We start from the raw sequence: 24,416 nt of genomic DNA, 5'->3' as shown, positions 1-24,416 counted from the left end.
ACTATGTAATCTGCCAAAAGCACTCAGTCCATTTAGATTTCTCGTTTTTATTTCAGACTTTTTATCTTCCGACACAGCATTAATTGGCCACATATATTTAAACTCTTCAACCTTTAGTGTTATTTATCTTAAATTCCTTTAAGGCGCCCAAAATAGATTTTGTGAATTCTGAGTTGAATGTGTTCTTAAAAAAACTGCAAATTGGCAGTTCAGAGTCACTGGAAACGGGAGTTAGTTGACCCACCCTCCCTACAGGGCGCTAGCTCTGTGACGTGAACGTGGAGGTTAGCGCAGCTAGCTCGCAGCTCAGGGGTCCCGGGTTCGATTCTGGCCTGGTGCGCCTTCGGTGTGGAGCCTGCCTGTTACCCAAACAGCCCTGCTCCCAGTGACTAAAGAGTATTGTTTGTATTGTAGTCACCCTTATGAATACATCGCAGCAATTTAGGGGATAGGTACTGTAATTAATGAAGTGTTCCTTGCGTTGAATTATTGCTATAGGTACACCATTATTCACAATTTCTTTTATTTTCTTTTAACAAACGGCTTTTCTTATTTCGTTCCTTGTCACCTTCGGCCGCGAGTGCAGCAAGGCATTGCTAAAAACTCCTCATAACATACACAGTACGTCTACATCCACTCCGTATGCACTCTGATACGCCGTATGTGTGCGCGTTGTTGCAGTGCACATGTATAGGTATGTCTTCGACGCCAGGGAGAAAAGTGAAGACACTGGAATTCGCCCGCCGGCTGGCCAATCCGCGCCGCCAGCTGCGCGTACAGCGGTGCGGCAGCGGATCACGTGACGCGCCCGGGCCTTCACGGAGCGCACAGGTAGGGACCGGCCCGGCTGTGTACGTATCCCAGTCGCAGCTGTCAGGTCACAGTACGGATAAAATGAGCAGCCGAGGGGGAAAACAAGTCCTGAAATAACATCAAAGTGCGGGTAGAAGAACGACTCGCTCAGACTTGGGAGTGCACAGTGTGATGGGGGATCATTGTATGTTTTTTTGGATTATAAGAAAGTGATCTCAGGATTGTTTCGATTCGGGGAGCGTATTTTCTGGCTGTCGCCGGTCGGAGGCACCCCGATTTGGTTGCCCAGACGTCTCTCCTCGCCATGATTCCTCGAGGTCGGTGATTAGTTGGGGCTTGTTTACTCTTGTGGGGCCTCGGTGCTTCGGCTCTGGGGACCCGCGGAACCACCAGTCCTTTTCGGCGCTATCGGCACGGGCAGCCCGCCGATGTCGGCCCGGCGGTGCTCGGGGACCTCCGGGCTGGGCGGTGGCTCGGCTCCGGCGGGGACCGAGGTGCCAGGGGGCGGGGAGCCGACCAGGGAGCTCTTCGAGGCCTGCAGGAATGGGGACGTGGAGCGGGTGAGGAAGCTGGTGACCCCGGAGAACGTAACTAGCAGGGACACGGCTGGCAGGAAATCGACACCGCTGCATTTCGCCGCAGGTAAGAGCATCCAGGCCTGTAGCCCGGATAATTACCGACCGCAAATGCTAGGATAGCTGGAAAAGGTGTGTCAGTTGATTTACTTGGTGAAATGTGTCAAAAGTGTGCTTTGAAAATAGTCGCGTTAGTGTGGTGGAAATAAAAGGGTGCTCAACGGATTTCATACATGGCTCAGATGGGTGGGCTTATCCTTATAAACAAACACGAGAATAGAATAGCTTAGTTCTGGACTAAGAGCTCCCCAAAACGCCTTTTCTTGGATTCAGATGGGAAAGATTAATACAGGAGCTTTTCCATTTACGGAGCGGTAGGCAGCACGTAACTGGTAGCTAACCGTGTTTTATCATTTGTCCAGGAACGTTTTACTTTAGCTTTCCGTGAAAAATATGCTGAAACGATCGGAAAGGGCTCTTTGGTTTAAGGGGATTTGAATTATTGTGACTCCTGGCTTTATTGTTCTTTGCTGTCAACCTTATCATTTGATCTCTCCAATGTTCTCATTTGTGAAAATAAGCCTGACTTATTTTCCAAAGTGAAAAAATCAAATGATTGATTTGGGGAACATTTCGTTATTGCTCTTAGTAGCCAGTTTCTGTAAAATACTGGACTGGTGCCACAAACGAGGATTAGCAATAGATCTTGTCTCGTTTACCTCAAATAACGTTAGGCACTGCAGTATGAGTTCTAATGATCGTTTGGCTGCACATTCTCCTAATTATTAAATGCAAGAAATTATACAGTTGTTAAAATACACTTTTCACCCTGATGGATACAGTATTATTCTTTTCATTATCACTACTACTAATACATTTTATTTATAATATACGTTTCATAAATCAGTCTAAAAGTACAGTACAAATTAATTACTTATATGCAATCTAAATTAATAAAATAAAATACAGGAAAAAATCAAACAACATCATGTCCAAAACAATACAACAGATAAAATCAGAAGCTTTCTTGTAAAGGTATGTTTTCACTTTTAATATTAAAAGTTGCCAAGGCCTGGGCTGCCCTGATATCATATAGTTAGTTATCCAATAAACTGTATTGCAGGGGACTTGCATCCTCCACCCCTGAAGTCTGGTGCCCATTGTGTGCCAACAGCCTCAGTGCACAGCACAGCAGGTGGAGAACAGAAGTAGCTTCACTGATGGAATTATGAAAAACTGTAGGCTGGATTGTGCCGGTTTAGAGTAGAAGTCCTAATGGCCTAGAGTGAAATTTTTTTTAAAAAAAATCTATATTCTGCTTGTGAACAAAGACCCCATCCTCTTTTGCACTGACAGGCCTCCTCAATCTAAGCAGCGTCTTCTTGGATGCATATTTAGGAAACCATTGGCAAACAACAGGATTGTCCAGAAAGGGTAATGGACTGAGCAAAAGCACAATTGCCTCTTTGGGATTTTGTGCAGTTCTTGGCAGTGAGTCACTAGAACATAAGAGGAAGTCATTTGGTCCTGAAGTGTCCCCTGCTCTCGGTTTTAAATGCTCTTCTACCTAGTTTCCACCAGTGCCCCAAGGTTCATGTCGCATGCTCCAGGTTGGCTTTCTCAGTTCCTTTGAGGATTTTAAATACTCAAGCCGGAGCTCGAGGGAGCTCTTTGAACCCACGCCGTACTCCGAAAGTGTGGCCCCCTTGGATAACCTCCCTGCCGTACCATCCCAGGGTTTGGCCGGAGGGATGTTGTGGACTTCCTGCTGCTGAGCGGTGCCAACGTGCACGCCCGTGACGACGGGGGCTTGATCTCCCTGCACAACGCCTGCTCCTTCGGGCACGCCGAGGTTGTCAGCCTGCTGTTGCGGCACGGGGCCGACGCGAACTCAAGAGACAACTGGAACTACACCCCGCTCCACGAGGCGGCCATCAAGGGCAAGATTGACGTCTGTATAGGTGAAGTGCAATGTTTCTGTTAAGACGCTAACGTAGACATCTGCGTCTGAAGTAGTAAACATAAACCACAGCTGCTCTGTCTCTTTCTCTTAATTTAACAGCTTTGCATTTTAGAATTTCTCCAAGTAAAGGAGATCTTCAATTAGGAACTGCAGGCCCAGTTTTGTCAGATCAGTAACTAAATAAGTTAACTTTTGCAAATTCCGATTTAAACACAAAATTGTGAACTTTGAGAAAGTACTGCATAGTTGCGACATTGTTGCAAGCCCCTGGTCTCACCACATTCGAGGGCATTGGATGTGAAGCTGCCCTTCCTGCTCACTAGTCACTGTAATGACTAATGTAATGTGATGTACAAGTGAATAAGTGTGGGATGTGCAGCAGGCATTTCACTGCAGAAATGTTCCAATATGATCTGCAGGCACAGTTAACTACTAAGTTGTTTTTGTTGGCAAAACCATCTCAAAGTCAAGAGCAATATTTCTATTGGATAAAAAAGATGTTTTCACAAGCCTGCTTGTTTACAATGTAATAGGGCCTTTTTATGTCACTGGAAGGTTTGTTGCCTCGTTCTGAATCGCAGAATATGGCGCTGCACATACCTGGAAATTTTGTCTGTTTTGTGGTGTAAATTGGAGGTTTTACACATTATTGTTTACTTTTTACTTTCATTGTGGTTTGAAATGCACTCATTAATGCTGATTCTTTCTAACCCTGAAATGTAAAAATAGCATTGCAGTTCCCCTGAAATTGGGAGGAAAAAGGGTTAATGTAATGGCGAGCTGGCCTTCACCTGAGTTGTTCGTTTGTCCGCTGTACACATTTCCTTACATTTGGCATTGCTGAGGCCAGTACTCGGAGGCTGGATTGACGTGGGGTGTGCCAATTTCCTCTCCAGTCTTGCTGCAGCACGGTGCAGATCCGTTGATTCGCAACACAGATGGAAGGACAGCGTTGGATCTAGCTGAGCCATCCACTAAGGCTGTGCTAACAGGTGAGATCAATGCAGATCCGTAAAAATAAATAAATAAAGAGCAACATTCCCAGAGTCAGCTCTTCTCTGGGAGGTGTTCCTTAGAAGTGATTTGTTTTGTTTCTGGCTTGTCAGAAATAATGCGCTGCTCAAGTGCCCTGTTGCTTTCCAACAGAAATGCACAGATTATGTCTGCTTTTGTCCATCCTGTGTCTTCCAACCCATTGCGATCCTGAGTCTTTTTAGACCTGATGGACACTTTCTTTTAAAAGGAAGCTTTTCCCATCCCTGTTTTCCTAATGTAATATAGATTTTATAATATGTAGTCAATTTTCCTAGGCATTAACCTGCTATGGATGTATAAAGGCTTGTAAATTACAAACACCAGTGTTGCTTAATGTTTCTAATTTTAAACATTTGTCCACACTAGAAGCTATCCAAATCTTGGAGAATTTAGCTTATTTACATAACCCCCTTGTGCACATGTACACCCTATTATGTACCAGTATGCACGTGAGGCGACCTATGTCAATATTAAGGCTAATAAAATGTTTCTACACTAATTTATACATTTGACTATGTAAAACATTTTGTTGTTGATATTTAGCTTTGGTGTTTATGCAGCAAAATTTGAAAGTGGCGTGAAATTATATTTTTTGTAACAAATGCGTGACTGATTTCTTTCTATAGTGACTATAGTCTGTACTTTGAGGTTTATTTCTCAAACACTATAATGCTATCTAAATTAATTGTATGTATTAATTCTAATTTCTTAACTAGGTGAATACAAGAAAGATGAGTTACTTGAGAGTGCAAGGTCAGTAGATTTTCTTTTCTCCAAATATTATGTTTATTATGAGGTTCTTAAGGCACCCCTTGAAGAGGCATTTGAAAGTAAAAACCACATTAAATTCAAATGTAATACATTTAGATATAAAGACGTTAAAACGGAAATAAAGTACAATCTTTAAGGGTGGCCTTAATGGAAGCCTCAATATCTGTTTGTTCAAAAACAAAAATAAGATTCTTATATGTATAATCCCTTCAGTAGGTTAAAAGCTATGTTTTTGGTTTTTGTATTCAATTAAAACATAAGAGAACATTGTAGCCTACTTAACTGCAAGTATAACATTGCATTTATGCAGTGTGCAAAGTTCAGAATAATCCTGTATAAGTTCAGAGTGGTTTCACAGTAAAATGGTGTTTTTTATTTGAACTTATGTTTCAGAAGTGGAAATGAAGAGAAAATGATGGCACTTCTTACACCACTAAATGTAAACTGTCATGCCAGTGATGGCAGGAAGGTAACTTTTGCCTTTTATTAGGTACTCTAATCACTGTAATGATTAATTGATTGATGTCTGTGTATATTCACAGATGTCTTTTGTGGGTGATTGACTTGGCTAAATGCAGTCATGATCCCACTAGAAGGCAGCTTTTTGCCCAGTGTCTGAACCTGCCATTAGTCTTGTACTGAGCAGGATGAAGCTGTTATTGCAATAACACCTCTCCAGTGGGGTAAAACTCAGCTGTGTCAGGTCTCACCCAGCATACCTTTGCCATCAGAGGGTGAACAAGCCAAAACGTCTGCTTTCCTGTGATAGGAAATTCTGTTTCATTGCAATAGGTAGGCCCACATCGAAAGATCAGACAGCAACATCGCTATGAACTCTAGGTCAACATAAGCTTGATATTCCTGTTAACTTTTCTGACGCCTCCTGCTTAAAACTTCTGAATTTCTGAAATGATAAGCCCGGCCTGTTGTTTAAAGGAAGAGTAAACTCTTGTCTAGATCCTCAGGTCTTGCACTTGAGAGTCTAGAGGCACTCCACCTCCAGTAAATTCTGTAATTCCTTTATTGAGGTTTTAAAAATTTTAAAAGAGTATAAATAAATTATTTAATTGGCATTATTCTGAAATCATCATTAAGATTTATAGCTTTGGACAAATTACGTACTGGTACCTGCCTTTGTACATTCAGTGAAATGTGTTAATGTGTTTATATTTCAGTCAACCCCTCTCCATCTGGCCGCAGGATACAACAGAGTTAAGATTGTACAGCTGTTACTGCAGCATGGAGCAGATGTGCATGCCAAAGATAAGGGGTAGGTTAATTGTCTTTTTAAATGTGACTGTATATATACATTTAAATACAAAGTTCTCTTTTTTTTTAAACTACTCCTACAATGTATTTTTCAGTGATCTGGTGCCACTTCACAATGCCTGTTCCTATGGCCATTATGAAGTTACTGAATTACTAGTGAAGGTCAGTGGTTTTACTTTTTGTGTGTATTGGAGCTCTTAAATTCCAAATACATTCTAAACATGACAGCATGTCCAGTTAAACAGTCTTTATTTCTTACTTTTGACATTCTTCTGTTGCGATGGAAAATAAATTAGATGGGCAAACTGGCAACACTTTATCCACAGGAAAAAGTGAGCCTTGGGGATTTAAATTGTGGAACAAAAATTTAAGGACCATGGAAAGCTTTAGAAATATAGTCCATAAAGTCTGATTTATGTTTTTCTTACTTTTCCAGCACGGTGCCTGTGTAAATGCAATGGATCTGTGGCAGTTCACACCCTTACATGAGGCTGCCTCGAAGAACCGTGTGGAGGTTTGCTCCCTGTTGCTAAGCTATGGTGCTGATCCCACTCTGCTAAACTGTCACAATAAGAGTGCCATTGACTTGGCGCCCACGGCCCAGTTAAAGGAACAGTTAGCCTGTGAGTCGTTTTGGAAAATTTCACAATGACATAAGATTAATAGTGGTGTCTGAAGTAAGGAAGTAAAATTCCAGGGCCACACTGAACGTCTTTCTGCTTCCTTTCAGATGAGTTCAAAGGTCACACGATACTGCACGCTGCAAGGGAAGCAGATGTCGCCCGTATCAAGAAACACCTTTCATTAGAGACTATAACCTTCAAGCATCCTCAGACACATGAGACGGCATTGGTGAGACCTCATTGTGGGGTGGGACTTTTCTTGATTGGAATTTTGTTTTTTTAAGAAATCATTTGAAGCCGGCCCGTAAATTTAGTTATATGGCGCAGGAAAGCATAAAATTGTACAGCACACGGTGCTCAGTGATCATATTCTTTTCAGATGGTTGGTTCCTGTAGGAAATGATGAAAGGTGTAACGAATTTTTGTGTTCTTGTCAGCACTGTGCAGCTGCTTCTCCCTATCCCAAGAGAAAACAAGTGTGTGAATTACTTCTCAGGAAAGGAGCCAATGTGAATGAAAAGACTAAAGAGTAAGTACTACAGAATGAAGTAATTACAGGATTAGGAGGGAAAATTACATAAGCTCATACGGTGTCAGTTATAAACAGATACACGTTAAGTTAGGATTTCAATTTCTTTGCTTGCCTATCATCTTAGTTATGACTGGCTGTTCCCATTATGTCAGGTCTTTGTCATTTCCATTTTTCTGATTATCTTATAGTGCCAGTTCTGCAGAGACAGCCAGAGTGAACTGGAGTATAGTTCAGAACATTGTTTCTGCAGCAGTGAAATGGCGGCATGAGTATATTGTAATTTTTCACTTTTCATATTTTACTATTTTTATTGCCTTTATTACAGCTTTCTAACTCCTCTCCATTTGGCTTCTGAAAAATCGCACAACGATGTTATAGAAGTACTTGTGAAGCATGAAGCAAAGGTAAGCGATCACTTTTTTTCAGTTTTAGGTTCACACAACATTAGTTTCTGATCGTCTCCTCTGGTTTGGTTTATTGTTGATTTTGAAGAAGTCTGTGGGGGTTGATTTTGTCGATGCCTTTGAGCATTTTCATTATGAGGGGACGTAGTTTAAAAAGTCATATGTTCAAGAGTATAAGATGTTTTTAGTTCATCAGAGTTGAACATTCCTTTACACCTGGAAATGTGTGTGGTGGCTCTTCTGCGGCCAGATTCCAGAGCAGCAGTGTTTATTATGGTGGCCATATTTAATCTCTAGTTACCATAATTAGTTTGATTAGTTCATTTGTGAACTTGACTAATTTTCTGAATGTATAAGGATCTGATTTACTTGGTATAATTTAGGAAGAGCGGCATTCCTAATACAAATCACTGGGTATGCCACTTATTACTTTACTCAAAACCACCTAGAACTGGAACCCACAACCTTTTAGTTACAGGCCCAGACCTTAACAACTACTCCACACTGCTACCCATGATGTTATGAAAAACCCCATACTAAAATGAAAGAAATCCTTTCATCTTCCTGTGGTGCTGATGGATAAGTTCACACGTTTACAGTTGAAGTCAAGTGAAGCCACACATTTGCTTACAGTTTGTGCACCCGACTTTGTGCAGGTCAATGCCTTGGATAACCTTGGACAGACTCCGCTTCACAGGGCTGCTCACTGTGGCCATCTCCAGACCTGCCGTTTACTGCTGAGTTCTGGCTGTGACCCGTTAATAATGTCCTTGCAAGGCTTTTCGCCATCCCAGATGGGCAACGAAAGTGTGCAGCAAATCCTCCAGGGTAGGAAGATGGAATTCAGAGGATGAAATATGATGGGGATTGTACTTGGCTTGAGGCACAGAGTGGGGTGGCTGTCTTTGAAATATAGGTTTTGTTTCAAGCATTACATAAACTGTTTAGATGCAAATGAAGGGTAATTGGTATACTTCTTACTGTTGGATTGAAGGATAGGTAAAGAAGATTAAGATCAAATGTTGATCAGTTGCAACAGTTGTTTTCATAGTAATTGAAAAGTACAGGATCAGTTCAGATCTGCTCTGTTTTGAGATTCAATCTATGCGACTGTAATTTTTTTTCTGCTTTTACTGACCTGCCTATTCTGATGGCAAGCATTTTCACTTCTGTGCCCACCAGAGGGAGTTCTCATTGGAAATTCAGATGCTGATCGGCAGCTGCTGGAAGCAGCAAAGTCTGGAGACTTAGAGATTGTGAAGGTAAGCTGTTAAAAAAACTCCTTCAGTTTATTCCATGTGCTTTGTTAAATCATCTTTGAAATGGGACAGTGGGCTAGTCTTTTTTTTTGTAGATATTGACTAACTATAACAAGATCTGTAATCTCTTGCATTGTATACCAAAGAACCCCAAATCGTTTTATACATAGGCGAGGACCCACTTCATCCACTGCTGAGACGAGTAGCAACCATTATGTGCCAGCAGCCTCACTACACTGTATTTTTTCCTGTGATGTAAATGAAGATGCATTACAGTCCAGGGTAGCTGACCACAGACCTGTGTGCCCTAGAGGAATGAGTCTGCTCTGTTCTTATTCCAGAAGCTCTGTACTCTCCAGAATGTGAACTGCAGGGATGTGGAGGGACGCCAGTCCACGCCTCTCCACTTTGCTGCGGGATACAACCGTGTGGCTGTGGTAGAGTTTTTACTGCAGCACGGCGCTGATGTTCATGCAAAAGATAAGGGGTGAGGATATATGCTGGGCCTTCCTTTCTTTCCATTTAGTGAGGCACTGAGGTTTTGAATGAAACAGCACCTCATTGATTCATTCTTTAAGCTTGTGATTCCCACTCTTTAAGTTTTCAAACCTTATTTATGTAAGTGGAGGTCTGAGAGCTAAGACTCACCCTTGACCATGACATTCTAAGTATAAATGCAAGTATCATGCTTTGCATGAAGAAGTGCCTTTTTCCATCATTTTGTTTCCCTCTCTTCTTCCCAGCAGCTGCTTTGCTTATTTCAGCTTGTGTTGACTATTCAGGCTTGCACATACAGACAAGTTAGTATGCAAAGGAACAAGTAATAGGTTTATTCCATGCTGAAAAAAAGAAGAAAGAGAACACAACGTTTCAGCCGTGGAGCCTTCTTCAGGTGTGGGTTCTTTTTTTCAGCATGGAATAAACCTATTACTTGTTCCTTTGCAGCCTACGCATGCTGACGCAGCTACCCACCTGACAAGTTAGTATGTCAGGTTGCTCACACAATAAAGAGCTAAGTGCTGTAGGATTAGTCCAAAACTATTGTATGACAAACACATTTGTATGGAAAGCCCTTCCCTTACCCAGAAATTTGTCTCCGTACATAATTCCAGTTTCTGAAACTGCCTTAGTTGTGACGGTGATGTAAGTAACTCACTGTCTGCTCTCTGCAGTGGTCTGGTTCCTTTGCATAATGCCTGCTCTTATGGACACTATGAGGTGGCAGAGCTGCTGGTCACACATGGTGCTGTAGTCAACGTTGCTGACTTGTGGAAGTTCACCCCTTTGCACGAGGCTGCAGCCAAAGGAAAATATGAGATCTGCAAACTTCTGCTGCAGGTAAGACAGTATTTCCCATTGCTGCAGGGGAGGGTGCTTTAGCAAATAAACTATGGTGATCTGACATTTCCTTGTAAGCACCATTCCATTATTCAGCACTGCTCTAGTCTGTGTCTTAATTTGAGATAACTACTTATTAATCCTAAAATATTTATAAATATTTGTGAAACAGAATATCTGATAATAAATGAGAAATATTAATAGACAGAGAAATGAATTTTAATATTCTGTTTTTATTGGGGGGAGGGGGAAAGGCTCTCTTTCAATATTTGATATCTCTTTAGTGGCGTTAAGACATTTAATGTCAAGTATGTTGAAAACGGATTCAACCCTTAAGTGACATCCAAAATATGTGAGTGTCCACATCCAAACTGGAAAGAGAACAACTAGTTCCTGTAAAGGTATGATTTTAGATTGTGATGGGCATGGTTTATGTTTACAGCATGGTGCTGACCCCACCAAGAAGAACCGTGATGGAAACACGCCTCTGGATCTGGTAAAGGACGGCGACACGGATATCCAGGATCTCCTCCGAGGAGATGCAGCTCTGCTAGATGCAGCCAAGAAAGGCTGCTTGGCCAGGGTGAAGAAACTCTGCAGTCCTGAGAATGTCAACTGCAGAGATACGCAGGGCAGGCACTCTACGCCTCTGCATTTAGCAGGTCAGTGTCCAGCGACATCAAAAGAGTAATTTAGTAAATTGAGTTCTTCAAGCAGCCGTCTCCGACATAACTTGTCGTGTTTTACAGTTGTGACAGCTTAATCACTGCTTTGTTTAGTCCTGAAAGGCCACAGGTCCTTTTCGCTCAGCAGATTCGCTGAATAGCAAAGTGGCGGTGTTTAAGGACTTTCTTATTCAGTTAACTAAACTAACAGCAAAAACTGATCATAATGTCAACTTCAGCAGTAATGCTGTCCAGCTTTACATGTAAAGGTAGCAGTCCATTCTAATGTACTCCTGTTGTAAAGAGCAGGTGAACAGTGAGAGAGTAATTCTCAGATTGTTCACTCCCCACACTGTCCTTCAGAATATTTCATGTCTGTGCTTTTCTGTGCCAGCTGGATATAATAATCTGGAGGTTGCAGAATACCTGCTGCAGCACGGTGCTGAGGTCAACTCGCAAGACAAAGGAGGCCTCATCCCCCTGCACAACGCAGCTTCATACGGGGTGAGTCTCAGGCCAGGCCCTTTCAGTTCTGTACACCTCTGTCGGCCAGCTGTTTAAAGCAGGCAGTTGTGTTTTGCTGTAAATTTTTTCATTGATAAATCAAATAGGCTAAAGTATTTTTCTTTTATTTAGAAAAATAACCTCTAAATCACCTTTTGAGCTATGTTCTCTGTTCAGTGACTGTCATGTTAATTGAAATACATTGCAGATAATCATGCCATCACATAATGTGCAATATTCAAGGACCTTTCTTCTCTTTTCCATGTGCCCATTATTCTGCTGGTTCTAGTTTGCTGTGTTGTTTTTCTTACTGAAAGGTCCTTGAATACCAATTGGTTCTTTTAATCCAGAGCAGTTTAACCCTTTCCCTCTTCAGAGATCTTCACTGATACTGCACATCATGAGGATACAGCAGTGTCAAAGTGTAGTTTTTGGTTGGTGTTCTTTTGAAGTACACTATGTGGGAAAATTCTGCTTCATTCAACAGCATCCAAGGAAATGGTTCTCGGTGAATGCGTTACATGCAGTGCCCCCCATGTCGGGTTTAATCGACAGCGTTCATGTCACGGGACGGTGACAGAAGGGAAAGGGTTAATTGGCTGGACGAAAGCATTCAGATTTTCACCGGTTGAAAATGCGAGAGCGATTGCATTCATGTGTTTCATTTGCAGCATGTGGATGTGGCAGCTTTGCTCATCAAGTTCCACGCATGTGTGAATGCCACAGATAAGTGGGCCTTCACCCCCTTGCACGAGGCAGCGCAGAAAGGGAGGACACAGCTCTGTGCTTTGCTGCTAGCGCACGGGGCCGACCCGACTCTGAAAAACCAGGAAGGGCAATCTCCGCTGGACCTCGTGACGGTATTAGTGACCTCTTAGTGTTGTCATCCCATTTCGGGACGGTGCAGGGCCAGGCTGGGTTTCTCTCGCCGCCAGCACTCACTCTCCACTGTCAGTCTATCGGGAAACGAGCCATTCAGCAGCTGCTGCTGCTGCTTCTCTGTTGGAATTTCCAAGATAGTTGTACAAATCCTGTTGGACGTAAAAGACCCGTAGTAAATACATGGTCACCAAACCTATGTGCCTAGGATGCATTATCCGAGTAGAATTCCAGGTATTTATACCAGAATGATAGATTTCAGCCGACATTCAAACCATTCTTTATACTGAAATGACTGCCTATTGAAAAGCACCTCTTCAGAGCCTTTCTATGGAGAAATGTTTTGTTTGTCATGTTTACAGTGGAATATTTTGTTCCCAAAGCCAATTGATAAATCTGTGAACATCTTCAGAGCAAGCTTAGACCTCCTCACCTTATCCCAGTGGTGAAAAGGTCTCCAAAATGCCTAAGCAGCTTGCTTATAAGTCTTTGAGCACAATCCTAAGTTGTGGGTTTAGATGATACGGCTATGTTTAACACTCATTTCATGCTTGTTCTTTGTGCTTTATTTTGAAAAGTCATTAGTTTTCAGTTATTGATGATTTTAATGATGTCATGATCCAGGTAATGGTGTCCTTCATGTATGACTTCTGATGACTGTAGTAAGTAAAGGTATTTCAGTGTATATCCCTTTTCATCATAGTGGGTTCACTAGAACTGACTGTTTGGCAGGTGTATTTTGGTAAAAGTGCTGTTGAAATTGACACTTTGTTCTAGTTCAGTGGCACGCTGTTCTGGTGCTTGCTGTTGGAGGTGAAGATGCAGGCTTTCTCTGGGTTTGCTCAAGTCGCCCCGTGACGGCCCCTTGGTTGCTCTTCCCGCTTGTTGCTGCAGGCCGATGATGTGCGAGCCTTGCTCACAGCAGCCATGCCCCCCTCGGCCCTGCCTTACTGCTACAAGCCCCAGGTCATCAGCGTGTCCGCCGCCGCCGGGGGCCCTGCCCCAGCCAGCCTGTCCTCAGCCAGCAGCCTGGAGAACCTGTCCGTGGCTTTCCCAGAGATGCCAGGGCTTCTGGGAACCAGTGGAGCGGAGGGCTCCGTTGACAGGAAGGAAGAGGGTAAATGCAGTTTGAAGGTTTCATTGTTTCACGTGTGCGGTTTATGACTGTGCTTCACATGCTTGAGTGTTAATCCTGCTCCTTATCAGTTTTAGGGGTTGACGTCAGCATCAATCAATTTTTAAAGAACCTTGGCCTTGAGCACCTATTAGACATCTTTGAGAGAGAGCAGGTGGGTTTACCTTTTCATAGTCAGTAGAAAAATCTTATTTTAACCACTCTTCAGTACTTATCTTTCTGAGCCTTATCGTGCCATTTCTGGTTCTGTGCATTTTCAGAAACTATAATGTGTGTGTGTGTTCCCTTCTGAAAACTTTTTGGTATCTTGTGATGAAGTATTGACTGATTGTGATTTCTGTGACTGAAGTGTTTTTTTTTTACATGGCTTTCTTATTAAGATCACTTTGGACGTGTTGGTGGAGATGGGCCATAAAGAACTGAAAGAAATTGGAATCAATGCTTATGGGCACCGACATAAAGTTATCAAAGGAGTAGAAAGACTGATTGCTGGTCAACAAAGTATGTCACATTCTCTTTTTGCATTAATCTTGTGTTTTAATAGTGCATCATACTTTAGATGCAGTCTGCTTTGAAATTATTTGCCTAACTCTTGCTAATGATTTTAATGTGGACACTGAAAATGTCTCCCTGTACACACCAGTGTATCACTATACAGTACATTTATCGTTCTTTAAAAATGTCTTTGTCTTAGGTTTGAATCCCTATCTATCTTTGAACACTACTAACAGCGGAACAATCCTTGTTGACTTGGCAATTGAAGATAAGGAGTTCCAGTCCGTAGAAGAAGAGGTACTGGTTTTATTTGTTTACGGATATATCCATATTTTTTTCTTTTCATTATGATTTACTGAAATTATTTCTCAGCAAGTATGTAATGCAGATTTTTGGAACTGGATATTGACATTGCAATCCTAAAGTTTCTGTGATGTTCTTTCAAACAGATGCAGAGCACAATCAGGGAGCACAGAGATGGGGGTCACGCAGGGGGAGTTTTCAATAGATACAACATTGTAAAGGTGTGTACGGTGCTGGCACCCATTGTCGCTGGGAGGGTGATGAAGTGAGATGAACTTGACTGCTGTATAACATTTTACATGTATAAAGGGCTCAAAACGGTTTCCTTTGTTAAATGGTGAAAAGTATAAGAAAGAACAGCTCAGAAGAGTAAACATTTTTAGAAGTATTACATTTAAAAGTTGCCTGGAACTTTCTTCTTGTCCATAAAGACAGTTACTGGCATTGTATTTGCTTCAAAATCACAAAGAAGAGGGTCTCTCCCTGTAATTTCAGATACAAAAAGTTTGTAACAAAAGGCTGTGGGAGAGGTATACTCATCGCAGAAAGGAAGTGTCAGAAGAAAATCACAATCACTCTAATGAAAGGATGCTGTTCCATGGTAAGTGTAAGTGAAGTGTAAAGCCTAATACTGTCAATTTTTATTGCCTTTAGATACCAGAAGAGCAACCGTTCTCTCAAAATGGTCCTTATGAGCAAAAAATATACAAGTCCATAATTCTTTCAAAATAGTCTTTAAAACTTTAAATATGCTTTGAAAGAGACTTTCCATCTATCGAGTGGTCCACTAATAATAAATAACTTTGCAAAACTTGTTCAGAACTTGCTTACTAATTTTAAAAGATCGTTACTCCTTTCATAGTACAGTACCATGTTTATACAAAGTGTACATATGTGCATAATAGGTGCAGTGGCATGGAGGTTGCTTTGCAGGTAGATGTTTTACACTTTGCACTTGCTTTTAAACTATCCGTTAATTTTCTTATTTAATATGTTTGTCCCTGCAGGTTCTCCATTTGTTAATGCAATTATTCACAAAGGTTTTGATGAAAGGCATGCCTACATTGGAGGCATGTTTGGAGCTGGAATTTATTTTGCCGAGAACTCATCCAAGAGCAATCAGTACGTCTATGGAATTGGAGGTGGGACAGGGTGCCCTGTCCACAAAGACAGGTCTTGCTACATATGCCAAAGGTAACTTTATAGTACTATTACATTCATCTGAATATTAACAACTGGTATGGATGAGGAGTTTTAAGGGTGTTTGAATGGTGAGATGGTGTTCTGATGATTGCATGGGTTCAAGAGTAAATGTACAGTACTACCTTACTAAAGCAGTTAATGTTACTGTGGAAGTAATATATCACCAAGCATAAAACAAGGCCATATATAAGCACAGCAGTGTGGTACCATGGTCTTGTATTTCTTGCAGGGGCTAATGCAAAAAGTAGCTGATGGCCAACATGACGTTTGCACCCAATGTGACGTTTGTAAATCTCAGACTTTTTGAATGAATTGCATTTGTATACTTGATGCATTTTTTTGTTTAGGCACTTGTTGTTCTGTCGTGTAACCCTGGGAAAGTCCTTCCTGCAGTTCAGTGCCATGAAGATGGCTCACTCTCCGCCTGGTCACCACTCGGTTACAGGCAGGCCAAGTGTGAATGGCCTAGCACTGGCAGAATATGTTATCTACCGTGGAGAGCAGGTACATGTTTGTAACAATTTTGTAAAACCAGTTTTCTGAAACTTGTTTAAATTTACAAGATATTGCCTATAGGGAGGAATTGATTTTTTTTTTCTAAATCTGATGCATTTTTTCTTTAATTTCTAGGCTTATCCAGAATATTTAATAACATATAAGATTGTGAAACCTGAGATGACTGCTGAAGGATAAGAGTGGAAAAACATGCACATGTTCAGTACAGTGGCTACAAAGTCCAAGGAACTGTACAACAGACATCTGCATTCCTTGAAGTATGGTTGTGGAGGAGGGTGGCTCTATATCTTGCATGAAACAACTTTATACGGTGTATAAAATAACGTTTCTTACTTTTCAATTGCTTGTTTTTCATTTTCAGCACTTTAACTTATCATTCCATGAGCGGAGAGGAATTGGCCTATTTTCTGTAATGCATATATAAAAGGGGCTTTGTACAGGGTCAACACTTCTGTTGTGTGAGAACCATCTACAGTTTAACACTACATAACAAAAAGCAGCTCTTCAAATTCAAGCATTGCACAAAGCACAGCATCAAAGTGAACTATTTATTTTATGATGCTTTTGTAAATAAGATTTTTGTACTAGCATGTTAATTTATTTACATTTGTAATATAAAAATGTTCTGTCATGAATTAAAAGTGAATATGGGGGGGAAAGTTCTTCTGAACCAGCATTACATAACCAAAATAGCCTTTTTCAGCCTGTTGTTGACCACACATGTTGGTTCTGTTTTGATAAATGTGAGTGGTTAGTTCAGAACTAGCATGAAGCTCCTTGTGAGCTTTGTGTGGCACATTTATATGTTTAGTCTTTGTAGCTGCAACTATGGAAAAAAATACCAAACTGATAAGTTATGGGGACTTAAGTGGTGTTATGTTTGATATGTTCTCTTAGTTTGGCAAACTATAGATACTTAGGCTGCTTTCTCAACTGCATTTCTTTGAAATGCAGCATCATGAACAAGATCCGTTCGAGCTAGTGAGAAGACCTCAGAACAGGTGTGATTCAAAACCCCACATGTTAGAGGTGTTCATTTCTGCCAGGAATTACTGCACAGAGCACCCCTACTTTATTTCCCATCAGGCCCTGAAAAGTGTATATTTTTTTAAGTTGAAAGTCCTATAATAGAGTAATGTAAAAAAACAAGTTTGTTTTTACCAGTATACCCCTCCAAAAATAACTGATTGATTTATTATTTCTTTAAAAAGAACTTTAATCTTTTATTTTATTGGGAGAAAAGGAAACTAACTGAACTGTATAAAATGTGTATTGTTGGACTACTTTTTCTGGCAGATACTCTGTTGGATGCATTGCACTTTTACTTGTCATTAAAGAAATGCAAGCTTGACATTCTGTTAAATAATGCTATCATTGTGTAACTTTTCTACAGCACTCATTCATTGTGCATGGCATTTCCATCAGGATTCTTTTCTACATGGTTGTCAGATTTGTGATGTATTGTATTGACCGTATTTGTATTGGGCTGCTGCATTCGTTTCCTTGGGTAAAAAGAGGGAAGAGTTCCCATAAACCAGCAGTAGACAAATAAAATAATTGTATTGTTTGTGACTTTTTTTTGTTCATTTGTGGTTATATTTGAGAAAATGGTTATATTTGAGAAAGGCAGATTAATGTGCTTCAAACCAAACATGTTGATGAGTATGGTAGTAAGTATTGTAACATGTTTTTGAGTTACAAGAGAAAATGGTTAGGAATGTTTACAGTAGCGAAAGGTGAACTTGAATCCTGGGTAAAAAGAAACGTGAGCTGGCTCTCATTGGGAAAATGTTTCCTGCTACAGGATCTTTGTAATGAAAAATATTTTTTGTGTTCAATGAGGATATCGGGGTGCAAAGGTGTCAACTAGGATCGTTAGCTTTGTGTGTCTAATGTTGAGTTGGATGTGATAATACTTTCTCTTGTACTCTTATTTCTGAAGTGGAGAAGAGTGTTTAGTTAAATACATTTAGACAAGCCCCCTTTCTGTAAGAAATATGTTTTCTACTACAATAGACAATGTCTAATCATTCAATTATAATTTAAAAAATCAATTTACTGGAAATTTGTTTTGTATACTCTTGTGTCACAGCAGGTGGAGCTGTTGTAACAGTTTGTACTATGTTGGTGAACGATTGGGGATGGAAACCATAACACACAATTTTGCTGTATCAAGTGTCGATTAGTGTGATTAAATAGCTTAATGGCTGCTATTTGTGGAATGAAAGTAGTTTGAATGGGTTTTTGGAAATGCAGGAATTTGCCATCTGTTCAATTAGCGTGCCTAGTCAGGTTCTGTGTGGGGGGGTTTCAGTTGTGTAACCATTAAAGAATTCCAGTGACACAGCTACCATCTTAATCTTATCACCAGGTTCTCATTGCAAAAAAAGATTTAAAAGGTTATAATGTGAGGCATGTTAGCCACCAAAAGAACACTGAAGATAGTAAAAATGGTTAGATTTTTAAAAGATGGGTGAAGTGGTGGCACCGTGGCTAAGGATCTGCGCCTGTAGCTGGAAGGTTGCCGGTTCAAATCCCATGGCATATGGAGGAGTCCTACTCCGTTGTACAATGGCTGACCCTGCGCTCTGACCCCAAGCTTCTCTCCCTGTCTGTGTCTCGTAGAGAGCAAGCTGGGGTATGCAAAAAGATGAATTCCTAATGCAAGAAATTGTATAGGGCTAATAAAGTGATCTTCTCTTATCCTTGAAATGTTTTCTTAAAGTAAAATCCTTCTTCGTGAAAGAGCCAGAAACAGAATTTACAGCTTAAAGGATTAGATATCTTGTGTGGTTCATATTGTTTTTACTGGATACCTCAACAGTTTCATTGTGTTAGGTTGCCATTAAAGTGACAGGCTAAAAGCACTGATTTTTTTTTAGTCTTGAACAGAGAGAAATGTGGCGTTTTTACTCATGTCTTCATATCCCTCAGAAGCACAGACAAAATTAAGGTGGTGGGGCTCTTGTATATCAGGCATGAAACCTGAACAACAGGTCACAAGAGAAGACTAAGGAGAAGCGCATAAAGACTGAGAACGGGAGGTATTTCTTTACACAAAAAGTTGTGGGAGTGTGGAACAAGCTGCCCACACATGCTGCTGATACTCTGGCTTCTTTCAAGAAGCTACTAGATGAACTACTCGCATCAAATAGAGTCTAGCAATCCAACAGGTTAGAGAGGATAACTGGACTCTTGTTTGAAGTCTTCCTTACCTTACATTGACTTCTTTTTATATTACAATTTGCATTTCTCATCAATTGCTACATTCCAACAGACTTTCAATGGCAACTGCAAAGGACAGGAGAGTAAACTGATCCTCTTCAGTGCTTAATCTCTGAAACTAGGCTGTCCACCTATGGATATACCTAGGAATGATTTCCAGTCTTTTCACTTCAAAGGTTTTCCTATTTTATTAACATGTTAATATTTGAATATAAACCAAATCAAGGAATCCAGAAGAGGATTAAGCTAAATGGACAATGATAAAAAAAACAAGGCATTAGAAATACCATTTTAAGGTTTGGCAGAGCTAAACTCGCTGCATGTTTTTCATTTCAAACAGGAGAATTTAATTTGCCATTACTTCCCTTTGTATAAGTATTTAGATTTCCAATATGCACACTAATTCCCTGCAGGTGGTGAAAGAAATCTCAGAACAACGAAACAGAGAAGTGAGGGGATGAATACTTATGCAGTCTACATATTTTAGCCTTGGCATTTTCCTTGCAGTTTTAATTTCTTTAACCCTTTAAAGCCTTCAGTATGAACATTCAAGTTTTTATATCAAATAATTACTTTTAAAATAATTTATATTTTAATTCACATTTCAGCAAAATGGGAAATCGCTGGAAACAGGAAAATACTTTTGCAAAACACTGTATAATCATATACAGTATTTCAAGTACACTAAGTATTGTAGTTGTGTCAGCATGCGTAGGCTGCAAAGGAACAGTAGAGGTTTACTCCATGCTTAAAAGAAAAGAGACACAATGTTTCGGCTGTGGAGCCTACTTCTTCTTTGAGTGTATACAGAATACAGATATCATACAGTATCATACAGTATTATATATTATAATCATTACAATATACAACATATAGATAATCAGAAGAACCGTCTGTTCGTGTCTGTATGATTTGAGAAAAATAAGATCTGGATATTGGGTTTGGTTTAAAGGTTTTAATGTTATTTCGATTAATTGATCATTAATTATTGACCATTAAACCTTGGAACGCCAGGAGTAAAGCCCAGCCTTTTTTGCCCGTCATTCAAGGTTTTCTGTAGACTGGCTAAAATAGGGCCAGTAGGTTTGGCACAGATGTGAAGAAAGACGAATGTGAGTACAACAGAGAGCCCCGCTGCAGCACTGTGCTGCACTCATCAAACCCCTGGACTTCAACTGCTGGGCTCATCCTGAAATGCTGTCATTACTCCAACAGGACGGCTCGCATCCACCCGCTTTTCACGTAACAACGGTTTTCTTACGAGTTGCGAATGAGACCGTTCTACCGCAGATGCCCCACCTTCACCAGAGTTGAGTGTCATTAAGCATTGCCGGGCCATCTACGGCTCAGAGGTCAGTAAACAGGTTTTGGGAGCCCAGGTAATGTGGGAAAAAGTGGAGTTAAATGCTCATGTTTGGTTTTTATTTGTTTTTGTTAAGAGGTTTTCAGAACCATTTTGAACAAGTTGAATTCAGATATAGTGCAGCTGAGTATATCAGACAAAAACCCAATATAACAGTCTAGTAGGGATCTAACAAGTGTGTGTATCATTTTCTGTCTCCTGTGTTGGAAAGAAAATCACTTTATCCTGCTGCTCTAGGTGTTTTTTACATGAGAATCAATCAGGACCTCTAGATCAAACCATACATCCAAATTACATATTGAAGCTTTGGGGCTGAGCCATTAGCCATCTTTATTTTAAATCAGACAGTCCAAAATACTTCATTCCTTATAGTAAGAGCTCTGTTTTAGCATTAAAAAGCTACTCATCATACAGTTTTTGATGTCAGCAAGGAAGGAAGATTATTTGTGCCTGAGGAGTCATGGGGTTTCATAAATACAGTGGTGTGTCATCAGTATAACAGTGAAAACTGATATTGTTTTCACCGCTAGCAGGAGCATAGACTGTATACAGTGGCACAGTCAGTGCAGGACCAAGCCCAGAGCGTTGCGGGACTTCGCATGTAACTTCTGCTTAATATGAACATGCACCATACCTTTGAACGTACTGGAATGCATGGCTTGAACCAAGTGAGGATACAGCTAAAGAAGCACACGTGGGTTTCTGACTGATTAATTAGTATTTGATGGTCGACGATGTCAAAAGCTGTGTCGAGGAAGTGTCCGAAGACAGGAGAACGTCATTCCCTGTTCTAACCAAAGCTGTTTGGCTGTTTGGTGCTATGAGCAGGGTGAAAAGCAGACCTGAATTTCTTTAATTTTTCAGTTGACGTAAAGAAATGTTGTTTATTTGCAACCATTTTCTCTGAGATTTTAGAGCAGCGCAGGAGATAAGAAATAGGTCTATATTATTTTAGAGAATTAGGGTCCCAATCTAGTTTCCTGAGGAGTGCCTGTCACCCACCAAACATTACTGCAACTGAAAAAGTGCCTGAGAGCAGAAAAATGTTGATCATATTTATTACAAGATGATGTGAGACTTCTGCTGCACTAATTGTTTTGAGGCCTAAGACATGTTGTCACTTTGGCTTTGGGAAATAGTCCGGTTATTTCTGTCTGTGTGGTAGGATTCAAGGATAGGCTGATTGCTGACTGGCAGTAGGAACAAGGTAACATTTCTCAAGCTGCACACAGCACTTTCTGTTACTTCCTAAAACTGGTGGGTTTTCGTTGGAGTAGTCCATAACTGCAATACAAATAAAACTTAAAGGGGTAGTTAACAGTGAACCCTGCAGTTTGTTAGATCAGCTATAGTATTGAATAGCAATAAAATATTGTTTTATTCAAAATCTATTAAGTTTGGTTGTAGGTTGAGTGAGCTGGAAATAAGGCCTGTTTGTACTTCATGATGCTGTTGTAACAGAACAGTTCTTTCTGGACCCTATGCGGACGACACAATCCGGGGAAAAGTGAGGAAACACTGGGGGGAAAAGTCATGCAGGAGACGGGAATGAGGACAGGGGGGAGTGTCCATGGTGCGCTGGTGCACGGGGGAGGTGTGGCCGAGGCAAACAATCCAAAAGTAATAAAGACGGGGAAGCCAAAAAACGGGCAAAGTCCAAAGCCAGGCGGTCCATCAGGAACAGAGGGGTTAAAACCAGGAACCAGGTCGGAACCGGGAGGGGGAACAGGAACAGAGGCTTAAAAACATGACGGAGCCAGACGCATCAGGACCCGGGCTCACAATGATATGGGAATCAGATGCAGAGCTCGGAACTGACTGAGTGTCTGGCTTTTAAGGGAACGGGAAGGAGGCTGGAACAAGAGGCAGGTGCACAAAACTAGGTGCGAAGTGAAAAGAGTCATTTTGTCTCCATTTCCATTTCAATCTACAACACTTTCATTTGAGAGAGAGTCTCATGTCGTTAAACCATGGAGAGAATTTTTTGGATTTTCGTGTTTTTCATGATGCTACTGAACTCAAATGTTACTCAGTGTAAGAACGGTGTGTGTGTCCAGGAGCGGATCTCTTGAAACTGATTTGATACATTCAAAGATAGTGAGTTGTGGGGAAACCTAGAGACGGTATCATGAATAAAACAACACGTTGGAATGTTTTTTTCTTGATTAGTATTCTGGCACTTATTACTCTTTATGTTTAATGTTGCATCTAATTCAGATTTCCTGACAAGAGGTGAAAACAAATATTCACCAGACACCGACCAACTGGAGTGTTTTATTCTCTTGAACACACTGGTTACAAGGGCTTTCTGTTGCAGTCATTTTTACTCCCTCATCTAGTGAGAAGTGTCTCGAACCCCACTCTGTGTGTTTAATGAGAAAATGTCAATGCATCGCCACACTCGAGCAGGTCCTGAGAACATGTCATCATTCAGGTTTCATTTCCAGCAGGCAGATAGCATGAGGTGTTGTGAGGCTGGGGTTATGGTTGTGTTACAGGGTTAGGGTTATCTGGAAAAGGGAGCTTAAGAGTTAGGGTGCAATTGTATGTGGTTATCTCATTCATGGTTAAAAAAAGAAACATTTGTTATCTTCATATTTTTATTTTAGTTATGAGTACTCCTGTGGGGCTTTGTTTTGCTTTAGTGGATAAACCTTTTTAAGACTATCATTTAATACACAATGATATTGTCCGTTTGAATAAAACATCTCATTATCCATTTGTAGTTATGAAATTAAATTCCCAGGTTGTTTGGGGTTTGTTTTGCCACATTTTTGTTATTTTGTCCCTTTCCTGAAGCATGCTTTTTTTTTATACGATTGCCTGGAGCAAAGACACATCTTGTCATTGTTTTAGGGAGCACTAATCCTTCTGGACTGAATGAGGTATTAATCCTTCAAAATCAAAGCGTTATCTTCCTTTCGCTAATTAGAATGAAGTTGGAGTGTTTGCACTGTGTGTGCCAGTGGGAGAGCAGGGCGGGACCACAGGTTCGAAGGAAGCCCAAGACATTCCTCTGCAGCTCTCTTCTTGTCTTTTGTAACAAAATGTGGGAAGCTGCTCCACAGCTCTTAAAAACAAAGCCTTTTATTGGATTTTTTTCTGACTGAGGCAGGATCCAGAAGGCCTCGCTGCAGATTGGAGTCTGAAAGAGGCTGCCCGAAGGCATCTGGCTGCTGTGCTATACAGAACGTTAGATTTATGAGCGTGGAGCGATGGCCAAATTAACATCCTAGAAATTCTTTATGGGATTAAAGCTGAGGAGACGTGCAGTGATTTGCATATGGTTACTCCCTCTTCCCATGCAGGATGGACTTTGTTTCCTATTCTGACATATTTTTGCTAGGTGGAATATTTAGAGTGTACTCTTCAAGGGCTTCCCCTCTGACTTCAAATGATGAAGTCCTGGTCTTCAGCACTGCGGGCTTGTTCCTTGCTTTCCCTTCCATGTACTTTCATATATACATTGTTAGTGGACATAGTAAAACACTTTAGCTTCAACATCAAAATAGACTTGTCAATCCTTCAGCCAGGCATGAAAGAGTT

The 24,416-nt window shown here is 40.8% G+C and overlaps 1 protein-coding gene across 2 annotated transcripts; it reads left to right on the top strand.

Moving 5' to 3' along the window:
- Window positions 1-804: 804 nt before the first annotated feature.
- On the top strand, window positions 805-17,851 carry LOC148834680 (poly [ADP-ribose] polymerase tankyrase-2). 2 transcript variants are annotated; one of them, XM_088917203.1, is made up of 27 exons: window positions 805-1,455; window positions 3,125-3,349; window positions 4,248-4,343; window positions 5,103-5,139; window positions 5,551-5,626; window positions 6,333-6,427; window positions 6,522-6,588; window positions 6,863-7,049; window positions 7,157-7,278; window positions 7,487-7,578; window positions 7,907-7,985; window positions 8,642-8,813; window positions 9,168-9,247; window positions 9,586-9,731; window positions 10,417-10,582; window positions 11,025-11,244; window positions 11,642-11,751; window positions 12,423-12,611; window positions 13,525-13,747; window positions 13,837-13,919; window positions 14,146-14,266; window positions 14,460-14,557; window positions 14,710-14,784; window positions 15,059-15,164; window positions 15,571-15,757; window positions 16,114-16,270; window positions 16,397-17,851. In XM_088917203.1, the coding sequence occupies exons 1-27, from the start codon at window positions 1,242-1,244 to the stop codon at window positions 16,457-16,459; spliced, it is 3,486 nt and encodes a 1,161-aa protein (XP_088773329.1). In that variant the 5' UTR covers window positions 805-1,241; the 3' UTR covers window positions 16,460-17,851. The 2 variants fall into 2 exon arrangements, with proteins under 2 accessions (XP_088773329.1, XP_088773330.1); XM_088917204.1 differs by lacking the exon at window positions 12,423-12,611.
- The last annotated feature ends 6,565 nt before the right edge of the window (window positions 17,852-24,416 follow it).

This window comes from Atractosteus spatula, chromosome 5, assembly GCF_055471065.1.
Source record: "Atractosteus spatula isolate fAtrSpa1 chromosome 5, fAtrSpa1.hap1, whole genome shotgun sequence".
Classification (NCBI taxonomy): domain Eukaryota; kingdom Metazoa; phylum Chordata; class Actinopteri; order Semionotiformes; family Lepisosteidae; genus Atractosteus; species Atractosteus spatula.
This window is presented reverse-complemented; position numbering and strand designations above follow the sequence as displayed.